At 38.6% G+C, this 11,220-nt stretch overlaps 1 protein-coding gene across 7 annotated transcripts in view; it reads left to right on the top strand.

Moving 5' to 3' along the window:
* Pde4b (phosphodiesterase 4B) overlaps positions 1-11,220 on the top strand; it is a 523,657-nt gene that overhangs the window by 508,775 nt on the left and 3,662 nt on the right. For all 7 annotated transcript variants that reach the window (XM_048815208.1, XM_048815207.1, XM_048815209.1 and 4 more), the window contains 7 exons: positions 3,328-3,506; positions 5,273-5,371; positions 5,647-5,811; positions 7,577-7,676; positions 9,829-9,983; positions 10,076-10,198; positions 10,912-11,094. In XM_048815208.1, coding sequence (XP_048671165.1) covers positions 3,328-3,506; positions 5,273-5,371; positions 5,647-5,811; positions 7,577-7,676; positions 9,829-9,983; positions 10,076-10,198; positions 10,912-11,094 — 1,004 coding nt within the window. The remainder of the gene's footprint in view (positions 1-3,327; positions 3,507-5,272; positions 5,372-5,646; positions 5,812-7,576; positions 7,677-9,828; positions 9,984-10,075; positions 10,199-10,911; positions 11,095-11,220) is intronic.

The following is an 11,220-nucleotide window of genomic DNA, read 5'->3' as shown; positions in this document are numbered from 1 at the left end:
CAAAAAAAAAAAAAAAAAAGAAAAGAAAAAAGATATACAGATAAACTTTCAGTCTCAAAACTATATGTCAAGAACAGACAGCTGTCTACTTTTTTTTTTTTTTTCGTACCAAGGATTGAACCTAGGGGCACTTAGCCACTGAACCGTATCCCCATCCCTTATTAGTTTTTATTTTGAGACATGATTTCACTAAGTCACTTATAGGCACATCCCTTAAGGAACACCAATTTTTTTGGCTTCTCATTATTCTGAAAATTAAACAATCAAGAACAAATTGATGAGGAAAGTTATTAGAATCCCAATCCTTACATGCTCTTAGCATTAAGAGGATGGTGTACAGGAGAATATATGTGTGCTAAACCCCAATTAACAGACTAGACAGGTATATTGGAATTCTTAGGAAAATAAAGGAAGAAAAACTATATAAAACAAGATGCCTTGGTTGCTCCATCTGTAAAATGGGAGCACGGGGATAGATGACATTCCATATCCTTTCCGACTCAAACATTCTGTGATTCTCAAATGGACTAAATTTATCTGTTTTACTAAGACATGCTTGGCAACCTGGGTCCTCTGTGATGAAGCCTAGCCTTGCAATTGGACAGTCTTAAAAAATGAACAAACAAATAAAGCTTATTTCCAAACTGCCAGTGCAGAACCTAGAACTCTTAGTCATATCTTTTTGAGCATGATAGGTGTTCCCAGGGGACCATGAAGCCTTCTTCATAGACTGCCATATCTACAAAAGACCTTAATGTCCTCATGGTATAACTTCCTCATTTTATAAGAGAGAAAACTGAGGTCCAGAAGAATGACATAAGTCAACCTAGGTCACTTGGCTAATATGTTTCAGAGCCAGAACCAGCACCTAGATTTCTAGACTGAAATACCTACCACTCCTGATAGGAAGTGGGAACACAGAGAAGAAAATGACATGAGTAATATGCACATTGTTTGGGAAAAAATGTCTTTAGGAAACAGAATTGTTGGACCTAAAAATGAAATGTTTATTAACAGTTTCTGATACTATAAAAGGCTTTGATCAGAGCATGGCAATCATCTCTGAGCAAAATGAGATGATTTTAGCAATGTTAAACTTAAAAGCAATATCTCAATAAGTGTCATTTAGTGTTAAAATGCATCATCCTGGGAGGAGGGAATTCCCTTAATCTGGGGATCTGTGAAACTTGTGTGGTTTCCATCTAAAAAAGATGGTGTCCTAATTACTAGTCCAGATATGTGTTGTAGTTCTTGTATGATGATGGGCTCCAGGTTGCTGGCACAAACAGAAATAGAAGAATATAATTTCATGGGAAAATAAAGCAGGTTGTAGATGGAGAGAACATAAATAAAACAAGATTTTTCGATATTACATGACAATTTAATGTTTTTACAGACAACAGGAAAAAAAATATCCTTTTGAATTCCTTACTTACTATCTTGAAGCTAGAACTTAGAATATTCCAGATGTAAAATGATGCTGGGCTTCAGCAAGCAAAGCACCTCAGATTTTGCCATTGAAAGAGATTGGATGATACCATTATTTTGTGTCTGTTTATGTTTGTCTTACATTGGCCAACCATTCAACCATTTCCCCCACTCTATTCTGGCCATTCTGTAAATGTAAATTCACTATGTTTTTTGTGCTTTTTTTCTGGAGTCTGTGTCTCAGGCTGTTTCTACACTATGCTGGCTAAGCATTTAACAGAGGAAATTCAGAACAGGGAAGCCTATCAGTTGTTCCAATGCTTGCATAGGGAAACTCCCATTAAAGTCGAATTGGCACTCTGTGAATAATGGTCTTCTTCTTTATTGCAATGTTCCAGACACAGCAGTAGTTCAGCTCAATTACTCACTGTTGCAGGGACTCTTTAATTAAACAAAGGGGGAAAGCTGCTAGTCCCACTAGAGATGGTTATTACATCTGCAGAGGTATAGGGGAATTTCACAGCCTCTTAACCAGATGTGAAAAAATGGTGGCCAGGAAAGGCAGGGGTTATTGTGGCCTCTCATTTTAGAAAAAGTTGTGATTATTAGGCATAAAGTGGCAGGAAGAAATATTATTATTCAAAAATAATGTATGGTTTCTATGCCAGAGATTGCATGGCAGGAAAGAGATTTTTAACAGGAACCTCAAGACCTGGGTTCTATGCTCTTAAATAGTTTTATCTGGAACAACATAATTGCAGAATAAAAAAAAATTGTTAAATAAATTGTTCTTTGAGCTTGGTCAAGTTGATGAGTTCATCTGAAAAATAAGAGTGTATGATTGTCTTTTGTTCTTAGATTTGGTTTTGTTTATCCAAGTCATAGGGGAATCTTTTAAAAAATACTGCTTCAATAGAGCTGGGTGGGACCCGTCAATCTGTATATTTCGAAAGTTTCCTGGGTGCTTCTGATTCTGGATTAAGTTGGAAACCCCTGAACTAATTGAGATGACTAAAATTATTCCCTAAGTAAAATCTATAGTCTAAGAGCTTGGATCCCCTACAGACCACAGCAGGGTGTGCTAGGAATAGAGAATACCCTGTTCCAGCCCTGTCGCCAGGTGGCAAGGTGAAGGTGAAGCTGGTACTGTCTCGCTTTGCTTTGATGAAGTGTCAGCAGGGCCTGTGAGCAGGCAGAGGTCCCTGGGGAAAGCATGTGACTATGCTGTCATCTCTAAGAGTCTAAACGCAGATAGTGTGGATGCCAGCATGCCATCTGGAAGCATGTCATTTTCAAATGGAGAAGCTGTCTTTGTACTAATTTTCACTGTAACAAGCAGAGATAAATGTCCGCCACTTCTGAAAGCTGCATTAACTCTTTCTCGGCCACAGGGTGTCATTTAGTTCAATGAAGTAATGGTTAAGCAATTTAATCAATTATTGTTTCTGTGCCCTCACAGCCATCCCTGTGGCCTGAAAGAGTTAAGATATGTTTTTTTCCAGAAGTACTCAGGATACATCTACTATGAAATAGAATATTTGGTGGCTGAAATTTTTAATAGCATAAAATAAAGAACTTTTAGAGAAGGTAGACACTTTTTTTTTTTTTTGCAAATACTGTTACCTCATTGTAACAAAAAAATTTTAAATATTATATGAGAACAGAAGATTATGCTTGAGTTCTTTCCCTATTTCTTCTTGGACAAGTTATTTAGTTCCTCTGGGAAGTTCACCTAAATAAAATGGAGCAACAGACCATATGTTATCCAGTGAGATCATGCTATGAGAGTTCTTTATTATAATCAGAATCCATTACCCACAGTTAGCGTTATTTTGAATATCTCTGGGCATACTCATTGGAACTTAAATGCTAAAAAACATATTTCTTTGTCTGTCGTAGACAAGCAGAATGATGTGGAGATCCCGTCTCCCACCCAGAAAGACAGAGAGAAGAAAAAGAAGCAGCAGCTCATGACACAGATAAGCGGAGTGAAGAAACTGACGCACAGTTCAAGCTTAAACAATACGAGCATCTCCCGCTTTGGAGTCAACACCGAGAATGAAGATCACTTGGCCAAGGTGTGCATGAGCTGGGAGTGTGTGCATGTGGCTCTTAACTTTATAGCACCCAGGGGCCCGTCATCATTTAGAAAATAGTAGGAATCACTTTGTTAAATTTTGTAATGAAACTTATGTCCTACATTCATTCATTCATTCATTTATTTATTTATTTATTTATTTATTTATGGCTGTACTGGGAATTGAACCTAGGAGTGTTTTACCATTGAGCTACATCCCCAACCTTTTATCTTTTATTTTGAGACAGGTCTCACTATGTAACCCAGGTGGCCTAGAACTTGCAATTCTGCTTCAGCCTTCTAAGTAGGGATAATAGACATGGGCCACTGTGCCTGGTCTTTTGTGTTTTCTTTTGTCTATGCTGGGGCATCTAGTTGAAGATCCTTATTCCATACCAAAAGGCTTTTTGTGCTTTTTTTCCCCCTTCTTTTATCCTGAATTGAATTTAGTAGTGGATAGTTCCTTATGAATGGAGCATCCTTCTGAAGAATACAGGGAAAGTCCAAGGGAAAGCCAGTGGGCAGGTCTGAATTATCCCAGAGGATATTTTGGGAACTCTATGCTATGGGCCGGGAGAAAATCTGCACTGATTGACAGGGCTAGAGGAGAAATGAGGAGACAGGGACAGCACTGGCTCCTATTCCCAAACCCTCATACTGGAGAAAGGCACAGAAAAAATTCACATATCTTTGAGGAGGCTACACAAAATGACTGCTGAGGTCACCTAGCCTGGTGAGAGTGTGAAAGGAGCTTACTCTGGGGAAATGATCATTCAGTGAGACTTGCTGAAAGCTGTCATTAGAGTAAGATTGATTAAACATGGGGCCAAGCCTGTGGGCAGTTATTAAGTATGGAATAAGTTGTTCCTTAAATCAGATAATCTTGGAATAATCCCACAACACAGATCTGGATGTTGCTTCCTCCAGGTCTATCTGTGGCCTCGGAGCCCTGGAATAAAATTCAAGAACAGCATTCTTTCTGACCTTTTGCATTAAATTGGGGCCTATTTCTGCACATTCTGACAGCTGAGTCTCCCTGACCTGAATTCAGTGATAATAACCAAAGGGTAGAGGAGTTTCCTTGGTGCAGTTTTCTATGTTACTGACGGAGCAGTGAGAAGCAAGGAGAGAATCAGAGAAATGGGACCAGAATGATCTCTATTCACTTGCAGCTATCTTTAAAAGCAACAATGGCTGAGGAGTGACGCATGGCAGAGTTGGTCAGCAACAAAATTATTACAAATGAAGACACACTGTTTCTTTTCTAAAAATAAAAAAATACATGCACAAACTTGTCATCGTGATAAGGACACCCAGCCTCCTGAGCCATTCCACTCTCAGATTTTCATGCAACTAGAGCACACTACATAAATGCTCTGAGGACTTAGGTACCCAATGTCCAAAAAAAAACAATTTTTAAAAAATGTTTAGTTGTGTATGGACACAATACTTTTATTTTATTCATTTATTTTTATGTGGTGCTGAGGATCAAACCCAGTGCCTCACCTGTGCTAGGCAAGTGCTCTATCCCTGAGCTATAATGCCAGCCCCCCAAAAAATAAAACTTAAAGATATTTTTTAAAATATTTAAAGCTGGGCATGGTGACTCACTCCTGAAGTTCCAGCTGCATGGGAGGCTGAGGCAGGAGGATTACTTGAGCTCCCGAGTTTTGAGACCAGTGTTGCCAACACAGCAAGACCCCACATCTCTAAAAGAAAATATTAAAAATTATCCTTATTCCTAAATTTCTCTAATTTGAATTACAGGAGCTGGAAGACCTGAATAAATGGGGCCTTAACATCTTTAATGTGGCTGGATACTCACACAATCGGCCCCTAACGTGCATCATGTATGCCATATTTCAGGTGAGTAAACAGGAATGAATGTTGGTTATCCAATTGGATATCTCTTTGTGATATTTTTATTCTATCACAGTTTATTTTCGTGATTTGAATTCCTCGTGTGTGTGTGTGTGTGTGTGTGTGGTGTGCACATGTGTGTGGTGCTGGGGACTGAACCTTGAACCCAGGGCTTGGTGCATGTGAGGCAGGTGCTATACCACTGAGCTCCATCCCCAGCCCCACCTTCCTCCATTTTTGGACATCTGCTTATTCATATTCTAAACCATTTTACCACATAGGAAAGAGACCTCCTAAAGACATTCAAAATTTCATCTGACACATTTGTAACCTACATGATGACTTTAGAGGACCATTACCATTCTGACGTGGCATATCATAACAGCCTGCACGCTGCTGATGTAGCCCAGTCAACCCATGTTCTTCTTTCTACGCCAGCATTAGATGTGAGTAGTTATAACCTGTTTTTCATACCTGTTCAACCTCTTTTAAAAATGCCATGCAATATGCAATATATTTACAAAAATAATGTTAAGTGGATGACCTCAAATTCTTGAACTGCTTCTTTGTTACATATAGCATCCATCCATTGGATTATTTATAAAAATGTTTTACATTTCTACTTACTTTGCTCTCTACTATCAGAAGAACCTTCCCTTTACATCCTTCCAATTGAAAATTATTTAATTTTCAAACACAATTAGCAGGGTCCAAGCTTTGTTCTTCATTGTATTCCTGGTAAAGGGATACATTGTATCTCTGTGTCTTGTTTAACATCTGGTTTATCATACATCCTCAACCTGCTTGCACTGATCAGAATTGCCCAACACCATCACAGGCCCTGTGGAGGATCATAGAAATATACTATACAATGCTCTGTATAGTTCCTATTAGGAATAAGCATCTATAGGCTTATTCTTCTAGAAATTCAGCAAACTGATTCTCTAGGTTGAAGAAAAAGTAACTGAAAATCTCCATCAGAGGAAATCAATAATGTAGAAGCAAGGAGGAACCGTGTTCTGTGTAACTTGACAGGATCTGAAGAGATGGCCATGACTCCCTCTCTCATAGATTAACGTTTACATATTTAACAGTACAATCAGCAATGGCCCAGCCATGCTATCATTGGGCACATGGAAATGGTGGTCAAGTACTTCCAAAATGTGCTGGCCCACTGCAGGAAGGGGTTAGCCAAACCCTATCCAGTCACATTTTCAGACTCAGTTTAGAAATTAAAGATAAACTGTCCAGAACTCTATCACTTGTTTTCATATTTTCTAAGAAAAGGAATCCAAAAGACTTGGGCAAGTGAGATGGAGCTAAGAGTGTTTGAATCCCCGGAAGGAAAGAAAGAGTATTGTTTTTATGCTCCTATAAATATCATGGAGCAGAACAACACCATTTATAACCCATGCAGTGTTATTGATAGGATAACTATCATGTGGCAAGAAATTGGCTATGAGTGCCACAAGCTTCTAGAAAAGGACAGTGTAATATGTCCATGAGTAATAGGATTGGTCTTTGGGGGAGAGGTAAAAGCTGAGTTAGCATTTGAAGGACTACAAGAATAAATACCCGGTTTAAATCAATGTGCCTGGGTGGGGACAGAGACACTCTCATGACATGACATGCAGTTGTTGAGCAGTCGGCATTAAGTTTCACTTCTTGGTAACATTCTCAGATCTTGCCTGTGGTGAAGATTTAGTGGATAGGAATTAAGTGAATTAATTAATGAATATATGACAGCTTGGCACAACACTATAAATTTAGCTTTGAGTGATAATTTATTGCTTATCTTATCGAGTCCAGAATTTAACCTTTTTCCTCTTAAATTACTCAGCCGGAATATAAAGAGCAGAGCCAGTCTGACTCGCTTCTTTGACTTGTATGTGCTTGTGTTCCATAAGCACTGTGCTGCCATACCACTGATCCAAGAAACAGACATCAGGTATTCACATGCCATGAGCATGGTGCTAATGACCTTCCAAACCTCAGCCTGCGGGCTTGATGTGGGAGTGAGCTCTGGCCATCGTCCCTTTCATAACAAAGACTAGGCTGATGAACAGATTCTGCATTTAATTAAATTAGCATATTATATACATCAACAATCCCTTTCCCAACAAGAGTGAAGTGCATTACTTTCAAATGAAATTGAACAAGCAGGACAGGTGAATTGGATATGGCATTAAATGCGCTCACTTTGCTCCACAGGCCGTCTTCACCGATTTAGAAATCCTGGCTGCCATTTTTGCGGCTGCCATCCACGACGTGGATCACCCTGGCGTCTCCAATCAGTTTCTCATCAACACAAGTGAGTTCACTACTAGAAAAAGGCATTTGAGATAATTGTCTGATTCACTGCATTTCTTCCTCCTAATGTTTTCATTATAGATAATAACAAGGGTGATAAGGAGGTAATCCTTCCATTCCACTCAAACTGGGTCAGGCCTTTTCTGGATACTGTGTCTAGTCTGGCAGCTCATTGATTGGGCTACAGAGAGAATTGGAGAGGATCAGAGGGAAGCCCTAAAAAGTACTCAAAGTTTGGAAAATACATTATGAAAGGAAAGAATAATGTGTAGAATTATCCAGTAAGACTAGAAAAGGCTTGGGGATGCATACTGCAACTTTCAGTATTATGTAGGGCTCTCACACACTACATCATAACATGCTAGGGTCCTTCTCCGCTGGGGAAGCAGAGAAGCTTCAAACAGAAATAAATTCCCCAAAAAGCAATGGAATGGGCTTTCACAATTCAAGGGAAAGCCATTAAAAGTTCCACACACTCTTTTCCAATTATACAGATTTGATCATGGATTGATCTGTACCAAGGAGAGTGACCCAGCTATCTTTCGGTTTGGTCTAGCCTTAGGATTCCAATTCATACTCAAAGATTTTTGTTATGCTCAAAATGTTCAGTTTCATGCTATTGATGATTTATTCATTCCTTCAGTTAATGCTCTCTCTGTGCTGAAAATTCAGGTACTTTTTCTTCTGAGGATATTATTTATCCCATTACGGTCATGATTAACACCAAGCACTGATAGTTTTATAAAAATACTGTTTGAGCTCATTGCTATAAAAGAGTCCTTTTTGTCAGTCCTCATCCTCTATCATCAGAATGAGTAATCTGGGTTTGGGGTACACTGGTTTTTTTAAAAACGTGTTCTTCTATTGAAAGAACATAAACTGCAGCCAGCTGCTTGTCTGCACGGGTTGCATCAGCTGGCTAAGCGTGCTTTCATGAATTAATCCAGATACAGGCCAGTTAGTACCACACAGGCCCAAGTTTTTTGTGCCATAGCCATCTATAGATGCTTGCTCTTGATCATAGGGTGACAAGAACAAGGGAACTCACATACCTTCAGAGATCCCACCCCCTTTCTCAGGATGTAACTCAAAGCACAGGATGAAAGCAATGGTATATGAGTAACAGCACCTCTGACTGTAACACATTACGTCACTTGGTTGTTAGGCTTGTTAAGAGAAAGCGTGATTTCATGAGTTTGTAGTGCAGAGCTCTGCACAAGATTTCTGCAATTCTTCTGTGTAAATGGTGGGCTGAAAGCTGTGATTTAGATACCTAGATATTACTCTTTCTGGTATAGAGAGCCAGAAGGCAGAAATGTCAACATCAGGATTCTTCGAAAAAATTATTGATGTTTAGTGTCACATTTACTGAAATCACCAAAAAAGCTACATTCTTTGGGTAAAACAAAAATTCACACCAGCACTTTATCTTTTTTGAAAATCCTAAACTCACAATTACCAGAGATGGAGGGAAACATATATGAAAGGGAAGATAGGCCAGGCACAGTGGTACATGCCTGTAATTCCAGCTATTCAGGAGGCTGAGGCCAGAAACTCTCAAGTTCAAAGCCAGCCTGGACAATTTAGAAAGAACCTGTCTCAAAAACATTTTTTTAAAGAAATAAGAAGGGCTCAGGGTATAGCTCAGTGAGTAAGTGTCCCCAGGTTAAATCCTCATTACCACAAAATAAGTAAATAAATAAATAAAATTAAAAAAAATAAAAGTGGATATAGTTTGAAAAGCTTAATATACTTGATGAAGTTTAGTGTCATCTTTACTTTGTTCTTTTCCAAAGTATGAAATGTGTGGAAACAAAGGAAATTACAAGCTGAGATTAAAAAATGCAATTCAGCTACTCAAGAATGCCTTTACTTGATGTCATATTTTTCATGAGAGGTGGAGAAGAACTTGAAAAAGGATTTTAAGAGACAGTGAATTTTAATCAAAGTGAAGTCTTATTCACCAGTATCTACCAGAAGCATAGTTGAAACTGACTACTTCTGTTTATAGAGAGGCACTATGTTAAGAGGCAAGGACCTATGGGCCATAGTTCTAAAATCATCTAGTGAGAACTAAATCTGATTTCACAATGTTTAATTATACAACTTTTATTGTATGCTTATTAAAGGCATCATTTTTTCCTATCTATTAGATTCAGAACTGGCTTTGATGTACAATGATGAGTCTGTGTTGGAAAACCATCACCTGGCTGTGGGTTTCAAACTGCTCCAAGAAGAGCACTGTGACATCTTCCAGAATCTCACCAAGAAGCAACGTCAGACACTCAGGAAAATGGTTATTGACATGGTAAGAATCAACCTGTCTATATTCCTCATTTATTTTTGCCACTGTCTTACAGACTGAGTTTATCGAGAGTTTTCATTTTGCTTTCACCCAAGGTTTTAGCAACTGATATGTCTAAACACATGAGCCTGCTGGCAGACCTGAAAACAATGGTAGAAACAAAGAAAGTGACGAGCTCAGGCGTTCTCCTCCTGGACAACTATACCGATCGTATACAGGTATGTGCTGAACTTTGGTGTGTCACAAAGCACACCAAATAACATCTAGAAAAAGGAAACGCCATTCGGTTAGATACGTCCTAGGCTGCTACTACAACTTTGGACTTATTTTAAGAACAAGCTGAAGAAAATGGATGTTCAAGTTTATCTCATTTATGAGAAAAACATAACTCCATTTATTGAATTTCTTAGTTCTAAAAATAAGTTGCAAAATCTTTTTATAATAGGACATATATAACTGTTGGTGCCCAAAGCTCATAGTTTGAACCTGAATCCCTCTGACTTAAAACTTATTAGGTCTGTTTGGTTATAGATAGTGCTATCAGCTAGTCTCCTCTTTTCACAAACAGAAAACTTGAAGACATCTACTTCGAGTAATTCTTTAGATGCTTTCCAAACTGAGGAAAGGAAATGATAGCAGCATCTGAACCCCAATGTCCCTTTCAGTTCTTAAATTCAAAGACTTTCAGTTTAAGAAGATATCTTTGTCAATATCTATATCTATATCCCCTTTTGGACCCCATAATGATAAATAACCAACTCTGGCCAGCACCATTGTAACACTTTTTTTTTTTTTGGGTGCACGTATCATAATTATAATGCAACTAAAATGTTCTTGGTTTGGTACTAAATGTACAAATAAGAGAAGGATAAGATGTTCTGGCAGTATTTACACTTAATTTTATGGGATTTCCAAAACTCAATGATTTCAGGTCCTTCGCAACATGGTACACTGTGCAGACCTGAGCAACCCCACCAAGTCCTTGGAATTGTATCGACAATGGACAGATCGCATCATGGAGGAATTTTTCCAACAAGGAGACAAAGAACGAGAGAGGGGAATGGAGATTAGCCCAATGTGTGATAAACACACAGCTTCTGTGGAAAAATCCCAGGTATTCAAAAGGAGAAATTTTTGCGATTTCTAGTGATTGTAGAACTGGAGAGTTCTATCTAGTTTCTTTATTTTAACAAAATCTCTCTCTCTCTCTCTCTCCCTCCCTCCCTCCCTCCCTCCCTCT

The sequence above is a fragment of the Marmota marmota genome, unplaced genomic scaffold (assembly GCF_001458135.2).
Source record: "Marmota marmota marmota unplaced genomic scaffold, marMar, whole genome shotgun sequence".
NCBI lineage: Eukaryota > Metazoa > Chordata > Mammalia > Rodentia > Sciuridae > Marmota > Marmota marmota.
This window is presented reverse-complemented; position numbering and strand designations above follow the sequence as displayed.